Source organism: Bos grunniens, chromosome 2 (assembly GCF_055505025.1).
Source record: "Bos grunniens cultivar Pamir isolate PY7600 chromosome 2, Bosgru_T2T1.0, whole genome shotgun sequence".
NCBI lineage: Eukaryota > Metazoa > Chordata > Mammalia > Artiodactyla > Bovidae > Bos > Bos grunniens.
In genome coordinates this window covers 106,870,993-106,895,510 of record NC_141166.1, presented here as the reverse complement: position 1 = coordinate 106,895,510, position 24,518 = coordinate 106,870,993, and the positions used below count along the sequence as shown (strand labels likewise).

Below are 24,518 nucleotides of genomic sequence, written 5' to 3'. Positions count from 1 at the left end.
GTTACAGTTTTTTTAGTATTTATTTTTGGCTGTGCTAGGCCTTCCTTGCTTTGGGTAGGCTTTCTCTCGTTGTGGCGAGCAAGGGCTAGTCTGTAGCTGTAGTGTGTGGGCTTCTCATTGCAGTGGCTTCTCTTGCTGTAGAACATGGGCTTCAGTAGTTGTGGCACACAGGCTTAGTTGTCCCATGGCATGTGGAATCTTCCAGACCAGGTATCAGACGCATGTCGCCTTGCATTGGTAGGCATATTCTCAACCACTGGACCACCAGGGAAGTCCCTTGAAAACCTTTTTTACACAGGGTATAAATAGCATGTTTAAAAGTGGAGAAAAATTATTCCCAGAGAGGAAAATACAGAAGGTTGAGTAAAGTAGTTAGTTGCTGATGTTAACAGACAAGGGATAAACCACAAGTCGACTTGAATTTGCATTAGAAAACTTCAGAAAAGTGGAGAGAAGCCTTACTGTGTGAGCCTTGTAGGGCAAATACGATGATTTAAGATATGTTGAAGTAAATGTAGGGACATCTGAGGAAATGCACATTAAATACTGTCAATATTTTCCATGCTACAGGAGTGGAAGCTGTCCTTTGAGAGTCAGTCTTGGGAACAAGGAAATGGGAGAGTTTGAAACAATTGCTGTAAAGATAATTCTACCAACAAAATGAGAAGGAGGTTACCGTCATTTTTGAGACAGTAGCAGATACAACCAGATATAACTTGACAAAGAAGAGACAGTACAGGATAAAATCAGCAGGTTCCCTAACTTTCTCCCAATAACGCTTTGCTGCACAGCACCTGCAGACTTACCGTCAAGAGGTCAAGAGAGGCAGGATAAAGTCCGTTTAAAAGTTATTTTTATTTAAGATATAAATAAAAGGGCACATTTCTTGATAAGATAACTAGCAGACAAAATAAGGAATAGTAAAATGTCTTGTGAAATAGAAAATGTGATTAACTTAATTTTGATGGTATAAACACATCTACTATGAATAACAATGCATAATTTTTTGCCTCATATTAAAATCAGCATGTCAACAAACTGACAGCATGTCAAACAAGCACAATACCTGAGAAGCCTTTGAGATAATACCCAGCATTCTTATTCACCCATCGGTACTCCGACACAGAAGAAAAGAAAGCTAACATGTTTTTAGGGTCTCTGTGATAGACACTGGATTTTTCATACAAATTAGCAACATATTCACCACAACTGGGAGAGATAGGAATTAATAAAGGATTCAAGGAAATTAATTAACTCACAAAATGTTACATAAACACTCGTAAATTCCATCCTAGATTTTTCAGTTCAAGTTGATTTGACTCCCTACTGAGATGTTGTCTGGCATCTCTTAGTTTGGTTTTGTTTCTGTTGTATAGCAACTACTGTGCTCACAACTTTACAAAAATGAATGAGACAATGAGTGGATAAATAATGAAATAGGCAAAATTAAAAATGCTTTCTCATTTTACTTATTGATATTACTTCATCCTGAAAAATGTCTGGCTCCTGCATTTCCCATTTCCAGAGAGGGCCTGGATGTAATTTAACCAGCCTCCTTAAGGAGGAAAAAAATCTTTCTGGAGTAAATCCCAGTTCAGAGACATAAACTAATATTGGCTTAAAGTGACTTGGGAGGTAAGAAGAAAATGTTTGCATTTGGAGGATGAAAAATGGAATCATTTTAGCTCTGGGATAGACTAATGTAATAGAGAATATTTGGGGTGGGACTCTAGTCCCTCGCTTTGACACCAGCTCCTTTCAGATGTGACACCAACCATGTTAAAAGCACAACGCACATCTACATCAGAATATAATACTTAGGTAGAGCTAAGTCAGACTAAGTAATCTATTTTTCATGGCTCTTTCTTAACAAATAAATAAATACCCAAAGGGATTATTGAGTCTTCTTATTTTTATTTTTTGGTTTGGAGCTTTAAATGATCAACTTTCAGTGCTGTGTCCTAGCTCCTCAATCATTCTTGGTTAAAATAGTTTGGACATCCCCTTGCAACTTCAGGTTGACTTTCATGTGGATTGAGTCTTTAATGTTTCAGGTTATTCACACTAATAGACGAGAACTTTATTTCTGCTACACTATAATCATTGCTTGGATTAAAAATCTTAATGACTCCTGATTTGACTTAGGTTCAGATTTTAACTTATGCTTGAGTGTAATGGTCAATGCTTTGTTAAAAAAAAAAAAAGAACATTTAATAAATTAATGTAGAGGTATGTAGAGGTTAGGGCTTCATTTTCATATATGATAAATGTATTAAGTGGCTTCCCAGGTGGCCCTAGTGGTAAAGAACTCACCTGCCAGTACAGGAGACATAAGAGATGTGGGTTTGATTCCTGGAGTGGGAAGATTCCCTGGAGGAGGGCATGGCAACCCACTCCCGTATTCTTGCCTGGAGAATCCCATGGACAGAGGAGCCAGGTGAGCTGCAGTCTATAGGGTAACACAGAGTCAGACAGGACTGAAGTGACTTAGCATGCATACATGTTCCCAACATTTACCAAGAAGTTACAATGTACCAGAACTTAAAAGCTTCACAGACACTGAGTGCTGGCTCTCAAGTTGTGAAATGGTAGATCAAGTGTTTAGAATACTATCTGTCCAACTCCAAAGCTTATACTCGTAATTTCATAATTCTCGATTTTATGTTCAATAAATTATTAAATAAGTGAGCCATATTAAAATAATTTATTCAGACATTGACATCTGTGCATTTGCTAGCAGGAATTTAGAGTTTTCTAGAGATACTCATTCTGCTACTCAAAATTTCATATCTGTTCTCCCATCTGTAATTAACTAGTGGCTATGTATAAATCCAGACAATCCTAAAGAAGTTTTTAATGTAAATGAAAATTGGGAATTTGAATTTAAAAATAGTAAGCCAAGTCTTTTTTTTTTTTTAATTTCAAGTACAAGTTAACTTGATCTTGCCAAGTTGAGGCAGTAATATTTTCATGTTAGCTCAGATGACTTCTGTTTCGTGAAGCCTCCCTGATTATTCCAATAGACGTAAGACCCTGCTCCCTCTTTACTCTCATGCTCTGCCATTTGAATTTCTCTGTATGATACCTGTCATGTCATGCCTTGTATTAGAGTTGTGCTGTCTGCTTAGTCACTCAGTCGTGTCTGACTCTTTATGACCCCATGGACTGTAGCCTGCCAGGCTTCTCTGTCCATGGAGGTTCTCTAGGCAAGAATACTGGAGGGGCTGCCATGCCCTCCTCCAGGGAATCTTCCCAACCTAGGGATCAAACCCAGGTCTCCCGTGTTGCAAGAGGATTCTTTACTTTCTGAGCCACCAAGGAAGCCCTGTATTAGTTACTGTGCTCTTAATCACTTTTCTCTGAAACCTCTTGAATGCAAAATTCATGCCTCACTTATGTTCAAATTCATTTCAGTATCTCTTATGCCATAGTTGCTCCCAGGTGGCACTAGTGGTTAAAAAAAAAAAAAAGCTTGCTATCAATGCAAAAGAGACTTAAGAGACACTGGTTTGATCCCTGGGTCAGGAAGATCCCCTGGAGGAGGGCATGGCAACCCACTAGAGTATTCTTGCTTGGAAAATCCCATGGACAGAGAAACCTGGCAGGCTACAATCTAAAGGGCCACAAAGAGTTGACAAAAGTGAAGCGACTTAGCACACACTCATGTTCACGAGACAATTGTAGAAAATATTAGATGAATGAATTTTAAAAAGAACAGTGCATTGAGATTTAAGAAAGCAATAATTGTACTCAAACATGAGGTATTAATTTTGAAACTAATTTTCAATATAACAGTGAACTTTATGTTCAATTATGTTTTAATGTACCTGGTATAGTAAAAGAGACAAGGAGTATAAAAAGTTAACCTAAGATAGTTCTCATTTGTTTTCTCAGGAACATTGCCACATACAAAAGCAAGATTACCCAAAGTTATATCTCTAAAATTGGGTGGAAAATATTTATTACATATGTTTACCACTCATAAACATATATAAAATTCAGAATCAACATCAAAAAGACCAAAAATCAGTGTCTTCTGTTAATACATAGCACAAGGAATTTGCTTGCCAGCCACAGATAAGTAAGAGCAGGCTTTGAACTTAAGTCTTTCTGGTTTCCAAGCCAATTCCTTAGGTTGTTTTAATGTTTTGTTGTTATTGCTGTTTATTTGTTTGGCTTTTAAATTTTTCAACTAAATACCAAAGCCATGGAGAATGTAACTCATTATTCAGTGGTTACATATTTTTTCAATGGTTCTATTCACATTTCAAAAAATTACCATGAATAGTAGCAAGCAAGTTCTTTAATTTGTGTTCTTTTATTTTAGCTGTTATTAGTATTATATGTAAAATAGGAAAATCAAATTGAGTAATAGGATTTTTCAACTCTAATGTTCCTTAAATTCATGAAAATATTTTGAAAACTCATATTTTAGAACATTTGCTACTAACCCTGACAATAGCTAGGAAGTATTACAATTCTCAAAGCAACATGATAAAAATCAGGGATAGCTGGTTGCTATTTGGTTTGCATAAAATGCAGTGCAATGGTACAAGGAAGTTGTATTTAAAATAATTCCAGTGGCCACAAGTTATTGTTACTGATTTGAATGTTAAGGGGTATAAAAAAGAGAACACTGCATTTTGAAAGCTGTAAATAATACATACCCATAAATGGCTCACTTCTTACTTTATTGAAGAAATGGACAATGGACTTGGAGTTCATTGGCTAACATGACGTGAATATCTCCATCAATGGCTTTGGAATCGCACTGCTTGAGTCTGATGGCAGTGTTTCTTTAATATGACTCTACCACATGCAGAGGTAAACTGCAGCTATTAATGTACTAGATTGAAATTTTGGAATTTCAATTCATACTGTTTTCTTTTTGCTCCTGCAGACTTTCATAGTGTTGAACAAAGGGAAAGCAATCTTCCGTTTCAATGCCACACCTGCTTTGTACATGCTCTCTCCTTTCAGTCCTCTCAGAAGAATATCTATTAAGATTTTAGTACATGCATATCCTTTTTAAAATGCTTACTTACAGTGGTTCTTTAAAATGTAGTTCTTGGCTATTTTATTTAAACATAGAGTTTTCTTTCCTACCTGAGAAGACTTAGGTCTGTCAATCTCAGTATAATTTGGTGTAGATCTCTGCATAGATTGGGAGTCTGGCGATTTGGGGCTTCCCAGGTGGTGCTAGTGGTAAAGAACTCACACCAGCTAATGCAAGAGATGTAAGAGATGCAGGTTTGATCCCTGGGTCAGGAGGATCCCCTGGAGGAGGGCATGGCAATCCACTCCAATATTCTTGCCTGGAGAACCCCATGGACAGAGGAGCCTGGTGAGCTACAGTCCATAGGTTTGCAAAGAGTTGGACATGACGGAAGTGACTTAGCATGCATGCATGCGTTCATTATATCATCATCATCATCATGGCAATTTTAGTATTTTAGGATAAATTGCTTTTATCCATTACTCTTTTGTTCGGAGAGGTTTTGCTTTTTTTTTTTAAGTCTATAGGCTCTTTTAGAATTATTTTTCTAAGGAAAATTGTCAGCATTTCAACAAATGTCATTATCAGATATTCAAAGTTACCATGTGCTCTTTGATCGTATTCCTTGACTCTAAGCTACCGCATTCAGCATGCTCATCATGTGCACTATTCTGACGAACTGCATATTTATGACCATGAGTAATCCTCCAGACTGGACCAAGAATGTAGAGTAAGTGGGTATAAGTACATTTAATATAGTCTTACTATGGTTGTTATCCTTCCTTTTTCATACCAGGAAGTTACTGCATGTATAAAAATTGTGGTGATTATCTTCCCATGTTCTATAGTTACTTTACTTTCAATTAGTTTTTCTCCTTTATTAACCTGCTAACATTAGAAAAGAATAATACATGTTACAGTCTTTTCTAGAAAAAAAGATCTTACCAGATACCCTGCCTGTTCTTAGACATGTCATGTATCTCTTGTCCTTGGATGTATTTCAGATAGGAACAATACAGGAATTTTCTAGGCAGATCTCATACCTGTGTTCTTAGTAAATACCTTTACTTTAAAATACCTCTACTTTCTGGGAGTGTTTCTGACATATACATTTCAAGATTTTCTGGAAAGATCTTAATTGTAATTTATTCTAATAGTTAGAATGGGCCCCTTAATCATCAGCCATACTCTAATCAGTGTCTTCCTTTGGTTGATCTGAGAAAAATAATTATAAAGGCTTACCTGGTACCATGTTCTTTTCACAATGGATTAATATCACAATGGACTCCTTTACCTAGGTACACTTTTACTGGAATATATACATTTGAGTCACTTGTGAAAATCCTTGCAAGAGGATTCTGTGTAGGAGAATTCACTTTTCTTCGTGACCCATGGAACTGGCTTGATTTCATAGTCATTGTCTTTGCGTAAGTATTTATTTTTTAAAACTCCAAACTCATGAAAATCTCAGACAGCACAGTATCCCAGTGAGAAAGAACTTTGGGATCAGACTTTTCCTACATATAATAGTTTGATTTAAAAGATACTGCATGGAAACTAGTCATCAAAAAATGGTAATAATTTTTCAGAAAGAGCATTTCCCACTCAAACATGTATGTATGATATCGTTATAATAGAGGATCTTCCTCTGTGCTCAGCATGTGGAAGGATAGCATATGTGGTGGCAGTTAGAGTCACACTTTTCCCAAATTCTTATTTAATATCTGGTGAAACCGATAAAAGAAACAGAGAAAACTCGGGCATTTATTATTAGCATGGTGCTCTTTCTATTAATGTATATTATTCAAGAACTAATAAAATATAGAAGCAAATCTTTTCATAAGAACTGTCACTGCATACTGAACCTAACATTAATGCATTGTGTATATATTACATAAGCATCTACAGTTTATTTTCATGGGAAAAATATCACATTAAAATATAATTTTAGCTTATTTATATTGCTGCTCTTTTCCTAACTATATTTGTCAGAACATTTCTTTAGTTTTAACATCTCAAACCTAAATGCAATATTTTCCCTCTGTCATTTTGAAGTGTAAAAGTAATACGTGTTCATTGGAGGGATTTAGACAATAGAAAGGGTCTTGAGATTTCTGGTCTCCAATTCTGTACACCTGCCCCACCTCTTTGTCCTTCATCCATGACTACTGTAGGTCCACCCACCACCTGCTAAGATAACACTGTGTCAAAAAGGCTGCATCTTCTCAGGGGTCTCCTTTTTTATTGAGTATAAATTACATGCCATAAACTTTATCTTTTTTTAAAGTATAAAATTCAGTGTTTTATAGTATGTTCATAAAGTTATGCAACAATCACCACCCTCTAACTCCAGAAAATTTTCATTATCCCAGAGAGCAGTCACTTTCCTTCCCTTTTTCCCCCAAGTCCCTGGAAAACACTCATCTATCTTCTGTATCTGGATTTGCCTAATGTAGACATTTCACATGAGTGGAATCTTAAAATATGTGGCCTTTTGTGGCTGGTTTCTTTTAATTAGCATACAGTTGTTAAGATTTGCTGATGGTGTTTTGTAGAACATTATCAATATTACCATAATATTGAAGTCTAGTCATTGAAGCATTTCATCGTTTATTTAGGCATTTAAGTGTATGAAGCCATTTTAATATTTGCATTTTGCTCACATCAAATGACTCAAATCAAATTAAATTAGTAATGATAGAAGCAAAAGATGTGCAGAACTATAAATTTAAATAAGAAGTTCCAAGCATAGGAAACACCTTGACTAAAGGCACAGGTAAGTATCATAGACTCTATCTAAATTCTGAATAACTCTGATTTAATTCTGCAGGTATTTAACAGAATTTGTAAACCTAGGCAATGTTTCAGCTCTTCGAACTTTCAGAGTGTTGAGAGCTTTGAAAACTATTTCTGTAATCCCAGGTAAGAAGTAACTGGTGCGAAGCATTAGGTCACTCATAACTCCAACTATTTGGGAGTTGTTCTTTGTGTGTGTGTGTGTGTGTGTGTGGGTGTGTGTTGTCACCGTGTTTGTGTATAAACTCCCCTATTTCAGATATGTGACAGAGTTTGTGGACCTGGGCAATGTCTCAGCGTTGAGAACCTTCAGAGTTCTCCGAGCTTTGAAAACAATTTCAGTCATTCCAGGTGAGAGTGGGGTTAAACACCAGGGCTGACTTTGATCTTTTGAAGGAAAAAACAATAAAAACTTAATCTTAACATAATTTTAATTAAATCTGATCTCATGTCTTTCATAATTGTTATGAAAAGTCAGCCTTTGAGTTTAATCAATTGCATGAGTCTTAGAGGATGAAGATGGCCATTTGGTTCACATCTCAACTTGAAATTTTTCCTCCTGTTTAACAGTTTATTTTCCATTTTGCTTATCCAGGAATAAAAATTTCAATTTGTTTTACTGCTTTTCTTAGAGTGAAGAAAAGAGATATAAAAATATTAGCATGGGGAGGATTGCATGACACAATGCTTTTTTCTTTCCTCAACAAACCATTTCTTTACTGAAAACAGTTGTCACTGTATCCTGTAATTCAGCCTCTGTTTTGGTCATTATAAAGAGATGGTTTGTCTGACAGACATTTACTGAACTGACACAAGTTATTTTTTCAAGTGAGTGTGGCTATGATTCGAGCAACCAAATTATTCATTTTGACTGGTTATTCTCTGGAAATACTTTAAAGTTTTTAGTCATTTGCTGCAATATACAGAAATGAAATATATAAAACAGCAGATCCCCCTTTTGAGCTGGTAGACTTTTTTTGAACTAGGTTATTTAAGATCATTGATTTGATAAAGTGCATGCACTTCTAGGAAAGCTTGTATTTTGCTTTTGTTTTTCATTTAGAAACTTTATTTCATTTTGAACACCTTTTCTTCGCTGTATTCAGGCCTGAAGACCATCGTGGGGGCCCTGATCCAGTCTGTGAAAAAGCTCTCAGATGTCATGATCCTGACTGTGTTCTGTCTGAGCGTGTTTGCTCTGATTGGGCTGCAGCTCTTTATGGGCAACCTGAAGCATAAATGCGTGCAGAGTTCACTTGCAAATAATGAAACAATGGAAAACATATTGAACACCCTCGATGAAGAAGAATATGCAAGTAAGAATACCTCTGTAGTTGCTAATAGGTTGAAATAAGGCTAAGAGCATTGTTCTCTTTTGGCAATGAAATGTTGCTTTCATTTTAATTATTTCAAAACCACTCAAATATACAGAAAGTTGCAACAGTGTGAGTTTTTATTATGTTGTATTTTCATAAATTTCCCTTGGATCTAAGCTTTCTAGCAGCTCTAATATTGAGAACTTGGGATAGTTCCATAATTCTCAATTTCTATAAAATAAAAAAGAATAAATTCGGCTGTAGAGAAATAAATCTAGCTATAAATCAATGGTATTGACCATTAGATTTCATCATGAACTATATGTTTATATACTGTAGTTTTATTGTATAGTTTATGCTTACATTTTTTATAGTATGATTTATTATATAATAATACAATTACATTTTTATACTGGTATTATTTTTATAACATTAATCATGGTACAATGTCAATTATCACATATTAAAATATTTGTCTCAATATATTTCTAAAGATTTGTATAAGCAGAGAAATTTATTCAGCTTCATCTTATTATATTAAGCTCTATCCTCCTATTATAACCAATGATGTGTTTCACAGAGCTTTCTAATGGCTCCCCTCAATCTAGCTAATAGACCATTGAAGTTTAATTCCTCAGAACTTGTTCTGTAGGTATCATTTCAGATGATATGTATACACAGTCCCAGAAGTCTACTTAATTCATGAATATATTTTTGAGTATCTTACAGAAAGCATAAATTGTATGTTTCCTAACAGTTATCTCCTACCACAGTTCCTTTCACCAAAGCTGATTAGTTTGAGTGAGAATGAGGTCTGACAAGATTGTACTTTCTGTCTCACACCTGCAGTATGTCTATATGATGTTACCCACAGAACCCATGAAAGTTAATAGATAACTGAATCCAGAGGTAAATGGATATACAAGTGCCTTAGATAGAAGGGGATCAGGAAAAAAAAAAAAAGAAGAAGAAGGGGATCAGGGAGTAAAGGTCAGGGGTTAATTCTCCTTAAATAATAAAGCATCATATGCATCTTTTTTTTTTAAACTCAGTGTGTTTTTCCTACTCACTGAGAAATATAAAGGCAAATAAAATCTAGCTAATATAGGAAAAAACTGTAAATAAAGAAAACTAAAAAAAAATGAACCTAAAACAAGAAAACTGAAGATTTTCAAAGTAAAATTTTAATGTATTTTTTTTTTACTAACTGAAGGATAAGGAATTTAGCAGATTTTCCTTTCCTTTTTTAATTTATTTTTTTAGCTTCTGATTTTATTAATATGATCCTAAATTTTATATATTTCCCAAAGACTTTATTTCTAATTTTATGCCATAAAAATTTATATATCTTACAGGTAATTGCTGACATTTATATTCTGTTTTATGAATTGGTTTACAGCACTTACTTAAACTTGACTTTTTGTACTATGATCACTATGTCCTTTTTTCAGAATCTTGGTCTCATTCCTGGGTTGATGATTTGAGTGATTTTTAAAAACATTTTAGAATTGCTATAAGCAATTTTTTTTGAAAGGAGTAGTAAAAGCTCTTAGATTTTGCAGTGTGTCCTCTTGTTGCATTTACATTACAGCTTAGCTAAGAGTGAAATTTTATACCATCATCTTCTCCCTCAATTCTGTATATTATTCTTGATTTTAGTCTGAAATATACTTTCACAGCAGAGATTACTGTGTTAAATCTGAGTTTGATGTCCCACCTGTTTGTTGTGTCATGGAAGCCTGGTCTCACTGCAATATTTCTTCAAGCATTCGTTTATCATGTCTTTTTATTGAATGCTTCCTCGAGCTAAGCATTGTGCAAGTTTCTGGAGCTGCAGCAATGAGTATGGTAACCTCAGACCCAGCATCCACAGAGCTTATCATCTTGGGGGAATAAAAGAATAAAAGGAGGGGAACAGACAAATAACAATATTATAAGTTATAATAAATGCTATGCAAAGAAAGTAAATCTCAGGGGCTGAGATACCAACTAAATGAGAAACCTCTGAGGAGGTGGCATTTAAGCAGAGATATGAAGGATAAGAAGAAGTCATAACACAGTGTAAGTGTATATGGAGGCTGTTCCTTGAGTTAGAAGGAAGAGGCTATGGAAAAGCCCTAAGACTGAAAGAGTATGTATTTAAAGAATGGGAAAGAAAGAAGAATGGGAAAACAGCAGTATGGTTAGACTTTAGCAAAAGAGAGGCAGAATGACAACAGAGAAAGTAAAGGGAAAAGGCAGGGGTCATTTCATGAAGGATATTTTAGCCCAAGGAAAGGAGTTTTGATTTTATTTTAAATGCAGTGGTTTTAATCACTTTTGCCATATGGAGAGTTCACTGCGCAAGAATGGATAGTAGACTGAAATATTGAAGGCCATAGGATGTTGTTTCTGTCATCCAAACAGGAAAACATTGTGACTTCATCTTGAGAGAAGTCAGAAAATGAAAAGGGTGTGTTCAAGATGACCTATATAACTCATGGATGGATTAAAGAGGAGAGGAGGGCTTGGGGATCTCATCTAGGTTTCTGGCCATAGTAACTGGATAGGTGGCAATGGGAAATGAGGGAAGAGTGGGCAGGTTTATAGGAGAAAGTCACTATTACCCAGTTAAAATTGAGAAGTCACTGGGACATCCAAATGGAGATAGAAAGTAGACAGTTGGAGATTTAAGAATAGAGACCAGAGGAACTGCCTAGTTTGGAGATACATACTTTGAAGTATTCATCAAAAGGAAAAGATATGTACACACCTACCCACATTCTTCTGAAAAACCCTGATGTTTATAAGTAGGTAGAGAATGGGCAATCTGGTTTTTAAAACAAATTTGGTGGTTAGAAGCTGCTAATCTCCACAACCCTAATGTCTGAAAGCAGGTAGAGAGGAGTACCCCAAAGAAGACATAGAGAAAGAGTGGCCAGTAAAGCAAGAAGCAAAGATATAAGTAAGGATGCCCAGAGAAGACAGTAGATTGAGAAAAAGGGAAAGCTTGTGTTGAATGATGCTGCAAGATCAAGGATTAAGGTTAAGGTCAAGGATGATGAGGATGGAGAAATGTACATTAGCTTAAACAACATGGGAATCATTAGTCACTTTCATGCAGAAATTTCAGTGAAGTGGTAGGAGTACAGGGTGGACTAAGGCGGTGACAGGGGTGAATAAGACAGCAGAAAGAAGAGAAGACTGTGTGTGTAGACAGTTCTTCCAAGACATTTGTCTATAAGGGAATCAGAATAACAGGGACAGTGGCTGGCGTTTTTTTTTTTTAAGGTGGATTTTGATAGAGAGATTTTTCTAGCGCTAAAGAGGAATGAGTAGTAAAATATGGATTAATAATTCGGGAGAGTAGGGAGAGGCAAGTCCTTGAGAAAATGGAAGAGCGAAGGGGAGAGACATCTCCACCATTGAAGCAGGAGGAAAGATGGAGGAGCAGGCTGCAGCGTTCATCAGAAGAGGATTAAGTCAAGCCCAGGAGTTTTTATTTCCGCAGAAAAGTGTGAGATGTATCATTGGCTAGGAGGAACAGAATTCTTCTCTTCGTATTACATTCTCCCATTACATGTTAACCTTAAATTCTCTCGAGGCTAATTACCTTAATACTTTACTGTTTACTTGTTTAGGAATTATTTTCAAGTGTTCCACCAGACCAGCGTGAGCTTTCCCATTGCTTTCCCTTTCATCATTCATGCGCTGAATTGAATAGTTAGCCCTGCAGCATGCCTATGCAGGCAGCTGTAGAGCCCACTTTTATAAAGCAACTCCTCAGTGATTGGCCAATATGAATCAGCATTACCTTAAAGGATGACTCTAAAGTAATCTTTCCATAATAAAAAAAATCTCAGAGATTTATGGATAAAAAGTTACATGATAACCTCCTCCATCCTCATTCTGCCATGCCTACCCTCCCTGAGGCACAGGGTTGTTTTTTTTTTAAAGCACAGTGTGAGAATTTTCTCCCCAAACTAAGAGGCTTTATTGCTTTGTGTCTTCTAAGATTTGTGTCTTCTGCATAATGCCAAACGGTGATGTGTAAGTTGGTCAGTCTTACCTGAAGTTATTTAATAAGAGCTGCTGCTCTTTGAGTATTTATATAGAAAGTGTGGGGTACTGTGTTAAGTGTTTTACACGCAATATCATATTAGTACTATTCAACAGCTCTTTGAAGTAGGTGTTCCTATCCACATTTTACAACTGCAATAGCCAAATCATAAAGTGGTAAAGCAATTCACTTACATATGAATGGGTGGAAGCAATATTCAAATTTAAGTACATCTGACTTCAGAGTTTTTGTTCTACTGTTGCTCCAGAGGCTGCTAAAAATGATATCTTTATTATTTTTTTTTTTGACTTGAGCCAAATAGGAAGTTGAGCCCCTATTAAAATGTTTTTTTGTCCTTTATACCTTTACTATGTGCTTTTGGATCAACCCTCTGTATTAAGAATAAGTTGTTGCAGTGAATAAAGGAAGAGTTATGAGTTCCTTTGCACCTGAAAATGGGCACCAAGGGTACCATGAGAGGGGAAAATGTGCATTTATTTCAGTTCAATGTCCTCAGCATTCCAGAACTTAGTAAGTCGTAAGTAGATATTGATTAGTGAGTAAACAATGAGAGAATTTCAGAAAATACGTTTCCTTTGCTTGTGGTTTTGCCATGCCGGTTCTTCCTCTTCTGGAATCCTTGGAGCTCTTTCCCTTCTCTTCTCCCTCCCTCCACTCCCCTCCCTTACTCCACTTCCTCTCTGGGTTCACTCATCAGATCCCCTTGGCCTGACTGTAGTTGATACTTTCACTGACCTTAAGACATATCCATCCACTTACTTACTTGACAAATATAATTAAATACCTAGTAATCATTTCAAACAAAGAACAGCTAAAACAGAGATCCTGGTTTTCCTTCAGGCCGTTTCTTTGCCTCAATCTTCCTTATCCCAGGTAACTGGCACCGCTCTGACCAGTTGACACATCCCCGTGTCCCCTCTCTTCCACACATCCCACACACATTCCTAAAGGAAGAATAGATACCTTTATTCTACGCCCTTCTCTCCGTATCCATGGCTACTCTCTGGAGACCTGTCACCTCTCACTGTAGTCTCTTAGCTTGTATCCCTGCCTCCACACTTGCCCTCCTATTGTCCAGAGTCCACAAAGCAGCCACAGCAACATTGTCTTGTATCTCTACTTCCTACTTCTATTGCTTCCTATCATACTTAAAATCCAAACTCCTTTCCATGTCATGCAAAGACTTGCCACATGGCCCCTGCCTATCTCTGCCACCACAATACCCCCAACTCACTACACTGTAACTGGGCTGACCATTTTGCAGTTTTGTCCCATATACCAATTTCATTTCCACCTTAGGGTTTTATTCTGCTCTTTACCCTGTCAAGATGTCTCTTCATCAGGATCTTTGAGTAGCTGGCTTCTCTGTAGCATTTAGGTCCCAGTTTAAATGTCATCTCTTTAGAAAAGACTTCCCAGGCCACATTTTGTCACACTTTCTTAATATATTTTTATAGGGCATCTTCCCCTATGTGAAAATCCCTTGTATATTTATTTACATACTTGTTAAGCATTCTTCACCATCCCTAGCCTCCACCCTTACCTGAGCATAAAGCTTCATAAAACTGATGATCTTATTTATCTTGTCATTGTATTCACTGCCTGGCCCATAATAGGTTATCAGCATTTTTTGAGTGAGAATTTATAAGAATGCAATAAATAAATGAATGCCTATCGCCGGGCCTGAATGTATTTGTAAATATATCTGTTTTAGTTAACTTACCTGCTCAGCCACTCTGAAAGTTTACACTCCATAACGTGATGTTGTCCAATTTCTTCCTAAACAGAATATTTTTATTACTTGGAGGGATCCAAAGATGCTCTCCTTTGTGGTTTCAGCAGTGATTCAGGGTATGTAATATTTGTTTCAATTTTAGTCTAAAGACTGAAAAAAAGAAAAAGCAAGTTCAATCAGTTTGTTAAGAAGGACCTTTGATTCTATGTTATTTTCTTATATTTCATGACATTACTTGACGCATTCTGTCCCACAGTGAGTCCAGACTTTAAAACGATCATGGTTAATGCGTACTTTTGAAAGCAAGACGTAGGTATGCTTGGATTAAAACAAGATACCAGTCATACATATCTTAAGGAAGTAGAAAGAAAGTTACTTCCAAAAAACCCAACCAAGAGTTGTTTGGATAGTTTCTAGCCTTTCTTGTTTCCAGAAAAAAGAGTGATAAAATCAACTTTTCTTTCCATCCCTAAATTCTACTCATTCTCCCATCGAGTACAGTTCATGGGTGACAGAATGCAGTGACAGTTTGGCCACTCTAAACAAAAGGGTCCCACGGACTTGGGTAAAGCTATTTTAAGATATCATATTTATGTAAGTACCTGCTGTTTCTCCCATACACAACTTTATTTCTGCTGTAAGGCCTTTGTTCTTGCACTCTTACTGCCCAGAAATCCCTTGACCAGACTCTGTGTACACAGGGAACATAAAAATAAACAAGATAAAGTTGCTGCTCCCAAAGACACATCAAAACACCTTTTATCTGTCATTGTGGATACCAATCTACCAACTTTAAAAAGACAAAAAGTCTAATTATAAATCTCCATGAACTTACACAATTGCTATCTGTTGACTGTTGTTGATTCTAGTTCACCTCAAGAATAATTTGGGGAAACAGTTTTATTAGAGACCTGTATATTAATATCAGTCTTTGTGAATATAAGAATTTTTATATGATATCTAGTGAAAGTTTTCAAGTTTTGATGATTGTTGATGATGATACTAATAGCAGCTACCATTTATCAAATGTTTTTTATGTACAGGAAGTAGGTTAGGTAATTTGCATACATTATCTTTTTTAAACTTTAAAACAATTTTAACCTTTGGAAGTATGTATTATTATCTTGTCTCATGGAAAGAAGAAACTGGGCCTTGCAGAATTTAAGTAATTTGACAAAGTCAGCAACTAGTAAAAAGTAGGGATGGGGTTGAAACCCACTTCTTTCTGACTTCAAAAAGTGTGTTCTTAAAAATTATTTGATATTGTCCCCCTGAAAAGGAAATCTTGAGTTTTTGACTTCTCTGTAAGACTCTTCAGCTTGCATCCTCTGACTTGTGATATTCTTTCTCACATGTAGTCAGTGTCCAGAAGGGTACACCTGTAAGAAGATTGGCAGAAATCCTGACTATGGCTACACGAGCTTCGATACTTTCAGCTGGGCCTTCTTAGCCTTGTTTCGGCTAATGACCCAGGATTACTGGGAAAACCTTTACCAACAGGTGCGTGCCAAGAGAAGCATTCATTGTATTCACTCCACAAAAAAACTGATGTATGTGCTAACCAGCTTTATGTATGAGATATGTAATTCAATTTAGAATGGAGAAAACTCTATTGTATTAGTCCTGTGTGTTCTACTTCTAGTATTATTAGAATGGATCATTCTTAAATCATAAATTATTTTCTTATCTTTTCTGGGCTTTTTGATCTCCAGATCTCTTTCCCTCTTTGTGAATGTAGCATCCCATGGGGTCCTAGGTAAATAGCAAGAAATATCCTATAACATTTTCTCATAGCACTGCTATACACTCTATGCTTTCCACACATGCCTCCCTGCTTACAGTGCTCTAAATACTAGGCTCTCCTGTGCTCACCATACTTTATCTTTTAACTACCTTGGACACTTGTTCTGGACTCAGTAGTATCTCCCCCAAATTCATATGTTGAAGTCCTAACTCCCAGTACCTTAGAATGGCTATGTTTAGAGTTATGGTCCTTAAAGAGGTAACTAAGTTAAAATGAAGGGCTTTCCAGGTAGCTCATTGGTAAAGAATCCACCTGCCAATGTAGGAGATGTGGGTTCAATCCCTGGGTCAGGAAGAACCCCTGGAGAAGGAAATGGTAACTCACTCTAGTATGCTTGTCTGGAGAATCCCATGGATAGAGGAGCCTGGCAGGCTGCAGTCCATGGGGATGCAAAGAGTCAGACACGACTAAGCAACTGAGCACAAGTTAAAATGAGGCCATTTGGGTAGGTTCTAAACCAATCTCATGTTCTTATAAGAAGGAAACATTAGGACATGAGTGAGAGACACCATACACACACACACACATACAGAAAATGCCAAGTGAGGACTTAGAAGGTGGCCTCAGGAAAAACCAAACCTGCCAACACTTTGATCTTGAATTTTCATCATCTAGGACTATGAGAAAATACACTTCTGTTGTGTAAGCTACCCAATTTATAGGATTTTGTTACGGCAGCCTGAGCAAACTAGAATAGGAGTGGAAGACTCAATTCATGACTCTAAGTTTTCCTCCCTAACTCAGCTGCAGGTTTCATCATCCATCTCTTGTAGTGGAATTCTTCATTCATGTGGCCATCTCCTCCAACTTACATGTGGTCTTCTGGGGACTGTGGGCTCTATCTTTTCACCTATATGTTATCAGCACCCAACCTCAAGAGAAAGGAGACCAAAAATGATTATTTTGTATTATAAAAAATAGGTTCATGACATTGTACAGGAGACAGGGATCAAGACCATCCCCATGGAAAAGAAATGCAAAAAAGCAAAGTGGCTGTCTGGGGAGGCCTTACAAATAGCTGTGAAAAGAAGAGAAGTGAAAAGCAAAGGAGAAAAGGAAAGATATAAACATCCAAATGCAGAGTTCCAAAGAATAGCAAGAAGAGATAAGAAAGCCTTCCTCAGTGATCAGTGCAAAGAAATAGAGGAAAACAACAGAATGGGAAAGACTAGAGATCTCTTCAAGAAAATTAGAGATACCAAAGGAACATTTCATGCAAAGATGGGCTCGATAAAGGACAGAAATGGTATGGACCTAACAGAAGCAGAAGATATTAAGGAGAGACGGCAAGAATACACAGAAGAACTGTACAAAAAAGATCTTCACGACCCAGATAATCACGATGGTGTGATCACTGGCGTAGAGCCAGACATCCTGGAATGTGAAGTCAAGCGGGCCTTAGAGGGCATCACTACGAACAAAGCTAGTGGAGGTGATGGAATTCCAGTTGAGCTATTCCAAATCCTGAAAGACGATGCTGTGAAAGTGCTGCACTCAATATGCCAGCACATTTGGAAAACTCAGCAGTGGCCACAGGACTGGAAAAGGTCAGTTTTCATTCCAATCCCAAAGAAAGGCAATGCCAAAGAATGCTCAAACTACCGCACAATTGCACTCATCTCACATGCTAGTAAAGTAATGCTCAAAATTCTCCAAGCCAGGCTTCAGCAATATGTGAACTGTGAACTTCCTGATGTTCAAGCTGGTTTTAGAAAAGGCAGAGGAACCAGAGATCAAATCGCCAATATCCGCTGGATCATCGAAAAAGCAAGAGATTCCAGAAAAGCATCTATTTCTGCTTTATTGACTATGCCAAAGCCTTTGACTGTGTGGATCACAATAAACTGTGGAAAATTCTGAAAGAGATGGGAATACCAGACCACCTGATCTGCCTCTTGAGAAATGTGTATGCAGGTCAGGAAACAACAGTTAGAACTGGACATGGAACAACAGACTGGTTCCAAATAAGAAAAGGAGTTCATCAAGGCTGTATATTGTCACCCTGCTTATTTAACTTATATGCAGAGTACATCATGAGAAACACTGGACTGGAAGAAACACAAGCTTGAATCAAGATTGCCAGGAGAAATATCAATAACCTCAGATATGCAGATGACACCATCCTTATGGCAGAAAGTGAAGAGGAATTAAAAAGCCTCTTGATGAAAGTGAAAGTGGAGAGTGAGAAAGTAGGCTTAAAGCTCAACATTCAGAAAACGAAGATCATGGCATCCGGTCCCATCACTTCATGGGAAATAGATGGGGAAACAGTGGAAACAGTGTCAGACTTTATTTTTCTGGGCTCCAAAATCACTACAGATGGTGACTGCAGCCATGAAATTAAAAGACGCTTACTCCTTGGAAGGAAAGTTATGACCAACCTAGATAACATATTCAAAAGCAGAGACATTACTTTGCCAACAAAGGTTCGTCTAGTCAAGGCTATGGTTTTTCCTGTGGTCATGTATGGATGTGAGAGTTGGACTGTAAAGAAGGCTGACCGCCAAAGAATTGATGCTTTTGAACTGTCGTGTTGGAGAAGACTCTTGAGAGTCCCTTGGACTGCAAGGAGATCCAACCAGTCCATTCTGAAGGAGATCAGCCCTGGGATTTCTTTGGAAGGAATGATGCTAAAGCTGAAACTCCAGTACTTTGGCCACCTCATGCGAAGAGTTGACTCATTGGAAAAGACCCTGATGCTGGGAGGGATTGGGGGCAAGAGGAGAAGGGGACGACAGAGGATGAGGTGGCTGGATGGCATCACTGACTCGATGGACGTGAGTCTGAGTGAACTCCAGGAGTTGGTGATGGACAGGGAGGCCTGGCGTGCTGCGATTCATGGGTTCGCAAAGAGTCGGACGCGACTGAGCAACTGATCTGATCTGATCTTTCTCAGATTGCCACAGGTTCTTCTTTTGGCCTGTTTTGTCTGTTTCATTTCTGAGAATATTATAAATGAATATAGAAATTATATGGAAATCTAACTTTACAGGAAAAAATATGAAATATACAAATGACTGTTTAAGGATGCAAAAAGATACTCACCTTTACTGCAAATTAAGACTAGAGTGACATATAACTTTTCATCTCTTGGAATGACAAAGATCAAAAAGTTGATCAAAAGGAAGATACTGTCTGATTAAGCTATGGGGAGGCAGATTTTCTCACATATTTCTGTGAACCACTGGAGAGGCTAACGTGGGAGTTTCTATGAAAATTAAAATGAATATACCTGTTGACTTAAGAATTCCACTACTAAGAATTTATCCAAAAGAAGAATTCAGTAACAACTGATACTGATAGAAAAAGGAACTGAGTTTTTAGAGAAAGGATAAAGAGACTTATTTTTCAGTTAATATCTGTTGGTACAATTTAATTTTTTAACATGTATTACATTTAACAATGTTTAGTGTTAATTAAAAATATGTAAAAGTTGAATACATAAGCTCATTTAATAAGGCTATTTACCTTGTGGTAACATAAACATTAATATTTAATATATCAGAATGTGATACTATAGAAATTATCTAGTCCTATAATTTGAAAATGAGTAAAAACAGCTAGTTTTTGAGTAATATTCAGACTAGGGGAGAAAAAAATTCAGAGTTATTATTAAGCTTATCATAGTGTAGAATCATATTTAATTTTGGTACAGGCTTAATACATTGCTATATCTTTTGTCTTGGAAAAGTGTGTGTTTTAATACTGATTGTTTTCCATGAAGATACAATTTTATTCCTTTATTTTTTGATAACATGAGACTATACAGAACTGCTTGACTTACCATGCCTTAATATGCCATTCAAGTTGAAATGATTTACCAAAAAAAAACCCTTTGTGTTATTAAAATAATGATTTCCTTTTTTGCCTAGACCCTGCGTGCTGCTGGGAAAACCTACATGATCTTCTTTGTTGTGGTGATTTTCCTGGGATCCTTTTATCTAATAAACTTGATCCTGGCTGTTGTTGCCATGGCCTATGAAGAACAGAACCAGGCAAACATTGAAGAAGCGAGGCAGAAAGAGTTAGAATTTCAGCAGATGCTGGATCGACTTAAAAAAGAGCAAGAGGAAGCTGAGGTATTTTTATTTGGTTTAAAATTCTTCCTAGAAGTGAACAGGCAAAGGGGAACAACAGAACCCCTGTGATCTCTGTCCGACCTTTCCCAGGGAGATTTTCTCTCCTGGATTCTTTCATATAAACTGAATTTTCATTCTGGTGTGGTCAAAGGAAGCAATTTGGTATTGAGTTAGAGTTGACATCTGCTTCATTCTACCTTAATCAGCTCACTTCAGCATGGAGAATGTTCTAAGCTCTTTTTCCTAAGCCTGTTCCCCATGATTCCTCAGTGTGTATGGTATTAAGCAAAGTCCCAAAACATTTATGATGTTATTTCCCCACACTAACAATTGTACACATGTCCTTAGGGAAAATTATGTTGATATTAGAGTTAACAAATACACTGTGGAGTAGAAAGCAAATGGGCATCAGTTTCGGTTAAAGTTGCAAAAATTTTAAGGTAATGTGAGATGTTGAAAAAATCATACTTATGATTGTGACCACTTTAGATTAAGTCACAAATTTTTGTGGATTTTTCCTTACTCCTCCCTCCAAAGGGGTACGTCAGTGGAAAAGTTTGAGGAAGTTTGTACTAAGAGAACCAAAATTTCAAGTATTTTACATAAGTTGATGGTTTGACCTAGTAAAATCTCTTCAAGAAATCTAACCTATTGGGGGAAGGTAGTAATCTGTAATGCAGAGAAGCTTTTAGGCAGAAAGATGTTCAGTGTAATATTTTAATATTAAAAATCAGAAAGCATTTAAATTTCCAAAAATTAGAAAGTAGCTAAGAGGATTATAATATTTTTGTGTATTGAAATATTACTCAGCCCATAAGATATGTGTTTTAAGAATATTATGACAGGAAAAGGTGTTAATATAATAATATATTAAGTCATAGAATACAAAATTGAATGTAAGATATACATTAAAAATATATGAAGACTGAAAGACGTGTTAATGCCAGTTATTCCTGGGATGTAGGATTGTGAGTAATTCTTGCTTTTTATTCACAATATCTTTAATTCCAAATTTTGTAAGGGTTGGAAGGTTTTACAAGGGTTTTTAATAATAAAACCTTAATTTTTATAAAAGGGTTAGCACTAGGCTATTGCAGGAATTTCCTGGGTAATCCCTAAAAGTGTCTTTTATTTTCTTGATATATTATTCTGTAATAATTAATATTATTTTAAAATAATTCTTTCTTCATTTAACTATAGAAGTGCGTGAATCTATTGATAATATTGAAGTATACTGTATACCTGAACAACTTATACAAATGAATTATCTTATCACACGGTTGATATGAGTTTTATGTCCCAGAATTATCTACAGTTAAAACTTTTACAATACTATTTAAAATTGCTTTATTATAAGTATAGTTATAGTATATAATTATTTAATTATGAAACACAGTAGGGCTTTATTAACAATGCAGGAGAAGTGATAAACATATATTTTATAAGCTCTCAGTCATGATGCAAAGGAAACATTACTTCCCGTATGAGGGACAGGATTATATGCACAGTATAATTAAATTTGTGGTAAAGAGGTGCATTTTGCAGTTCTTGGAATTGACTCACTGTATGTGTGTTCTCTTGGTTCAACAGGCAATAGCATTAGCAGCAGCTGAATATACCAGCATTGGGAGAAGCAGAATAATGGGTCTCTCTGAGAGTTCTTCTGAAACATCCAAACTGAGCTCTAAAAGTGCTAAAGAAAGAAGAAACAGGAGAAGGAAAAAGAACCAAAAGAAACTCTCCAGTGGGGAAGAAAAGGGAGACGATGAGAAACTGTCCAAATCGGAATCCGAGGAGAGCATCAGGAGAAAAAGTTTCCACCTTGGTGTTGAAGGTCATAGGCGAGCACGTGAAAAAAGATTGTCTACCCCTAACCAGGTACCACTGACACCCTCACATGTGTATTGCCAGAGGTGGGATCACGGAGTTCTATCTGAGGGGAGGGCGCTCAGGAGAAGAGTGAGTGACTTCATTAGTATGTTTTTAGGTAAAAACCTATTGATGACTGGGCATTTATGGAAAGAACATAGAGATGTATAGTCTTCCATTTAAGTTTGACCATTTTGAAGGAGCTTATAGTTTTAGAATTGTCATATCTTCTCCAATATAAATATCCAAAACACATGTTCATGAGAACCAGCGTAGAAATGAAGAAAACATTTACAGTATCAGTTACCTTTTCTTGTTTTTATTTAGTCTTCATTTTGCAGTGCCTCATTGGTTAAAAACTAACCTTAGATTAGTTTTTTTCTTTTTTCACCAGTGTAGGTACACCAGACTACTGTAGGTAGTCACCACATGACTGCAAGGAGTCACCACTTTAGGGATCACCAGAATATCAGTCACCCAAACCTTACTGCCTCTACCCCAAAAGGTACCAGTCTCTAACATCTAGTCCCTCCCATAGTCTCTTATTTCTCCTTGTGTGGAATTTCTCTTTCCTTTTTTTTTTTTTTCCCCCACTGACACCTCTGTATTTCAGACCTTCCTGCCTACAAACCTCCAGGAGCAAGAATTCCTATTCTTCTTTACACGTCCCTGGTTTCCACTGCAGAGTCCCTTCAAATAAGTTTTCTAAAACCAAGTAGTTTTTCTGCTCAACTTAAAACATAAAAAGCAGACAAAAACTATGTTGAATAGCCACTGACTACAGAACAAGCCCCACGTCTTGTCAATGCCTTGGCTTTGATCTAGTCCCACTCTTGTCAGCCTGCATGTAGCCTCGGTCCACCACCACGGTGACTCTCCCCTCCATGCCCTATGTTCTCATGGCTTTTGACTTGGTGCACATGGTTTCCTCTTCTTCCTTGTTTTCCTCCTGGCATGGGGCCACCCATTCGTTGCCCCTTAGCTCAGGGGCCACCCATCCACAGAGTCCTCTGTTCTCTCTGCTCCTCCCAATCTGCTCTTCAGTTACCCACTTAGAATTACTCTCATTTTCATTTATGTCATTAAAATTTCTAGCTTCTGCTGCTTAAGTCTGTAGGACCCTACCAGATATACACAAAAGTGAAAGAATCCCTTCCTTCAAAGATTTCATAATCTAGTTGGGGAGATAGAACTTGAATGTAATATCGGTTAAAAAAAAAGCAAAACAAAACTATGAGTGGAGCAGTTCAAGCTAGTTTTAAGGTAAAGACGTTACTATATGCATTTCCCATTATTCTCAATGCCTATCACATTGTCCTTAACATAGTAAGCACTAATGTTCATTGAATTAGATACACCCAAGGAATATGCAGTTTGATTTATACACATAGTTTATCTTGGACACAAGTCATATAAATGTGATTTGTTTTCACCTCTTTAGTATTGGACAGCTTCTTCTCCATGTTCTAATATTATTATGGGGGCTTCCCTGGTGGTTCAGCGGTAAAGAATCCACCTGCCAATGCAGGAGACAGGGTTCAATCTCTGGGTGGGAAAGATCCCTTGGAGAAGGAAATGACAACCCACTCCACTGTTCTTGCCTGGGAAATCCCACAGACAGAGGAGCCTGACGGGCTACAGTCCACAGTTTCCCAAAAGAGTCAAACATAACTGAGTGACTAAACAACAACGACAAAAAATATTTTTAAGACTTTGTAAATCCATTGGTAATTAGAATGTCTTTCTTAACAGACCGTAACTGAGCCCTCAGTGTGCAGGGTAGAGTTGCAAGCAACGGAATGCAAAGATGCGTACAGTGTGGGCTTAGCCTCAAGAAAGTTTCAGTACTTAAGCAATGTAGGG

General features: G+C 36.9%; 1 protein-coding gene and 1 long non-coding RNA gene across 6 annotated transcripts in view; one reads left to right on the top strand and one right to left on the bottom strand.

The window, feature by feature from the left end:
• Positions 1-24,518, top strand: part of SCN9A (sodium voltage-gated channel alpha subunit 9) — a 166,566-nt gene that overhangs the window by 73,581 nt on the left and 68,467 nt on the right. For 4 of the 5 annotated variants that reach the window (XR_015152763.1, XM_086370753.1, XM_086370760.1 and 1 more), the window contains exons 3-11: positions 4,901-5,019; positions 5,637-5,726; positions 6,295-6,423; positions 7,827-7,918; positions 8,899-9,108; positions 14,956-15,019; positions 16,262-16,403; positions 20,580-20,786; positions 22,377-22,664. Coding sequence is in view for 4 of the 5 variants with exons in the window: in XM_086370753.1 (XP_086226879.1) it covers positions 4,901-5,019; positions 5,637-5,726; positions 6,295-6,423; positions 7,827-7,918; positions 8,899-9,108; positions 14,956-15,019; positions 16,262-16,403; positions 20,580-20,786; positions 22,377-22,664 (1,341 nt within the window). In the remaining variant the exon portion in view is untranslated. Of the gene's footprint in view, positions 1-4,900; positions 5,020-5,636; positions 5,727-6,294; positions 6,424-7,826; positions 7,919-8,051; positions 8,144-8,898; positions 9,109-14,955; positions 15,020-16,261; positions 16,404-20,579; positions 20,787-22,376; positions 22,665-24,518 lie in introns of all 5 variants that reach the window. The other variant, XM_086370772.1, reaches the window with a different exon arrangement.
• On the bottom strand, positions 5-15,053 carry LOC147378466 (uncharacterized). The gene is made up of 3 exons (XR_015152766.1): positions 14,892-15,053; positions 2,314-2,449; positions 5-285 (listed from the first exon to the last, which is right to left on the bottom strand). It is a non-coding gene; the product is annotated as an uncharacterized LOC147378466 (long non-coding RNA).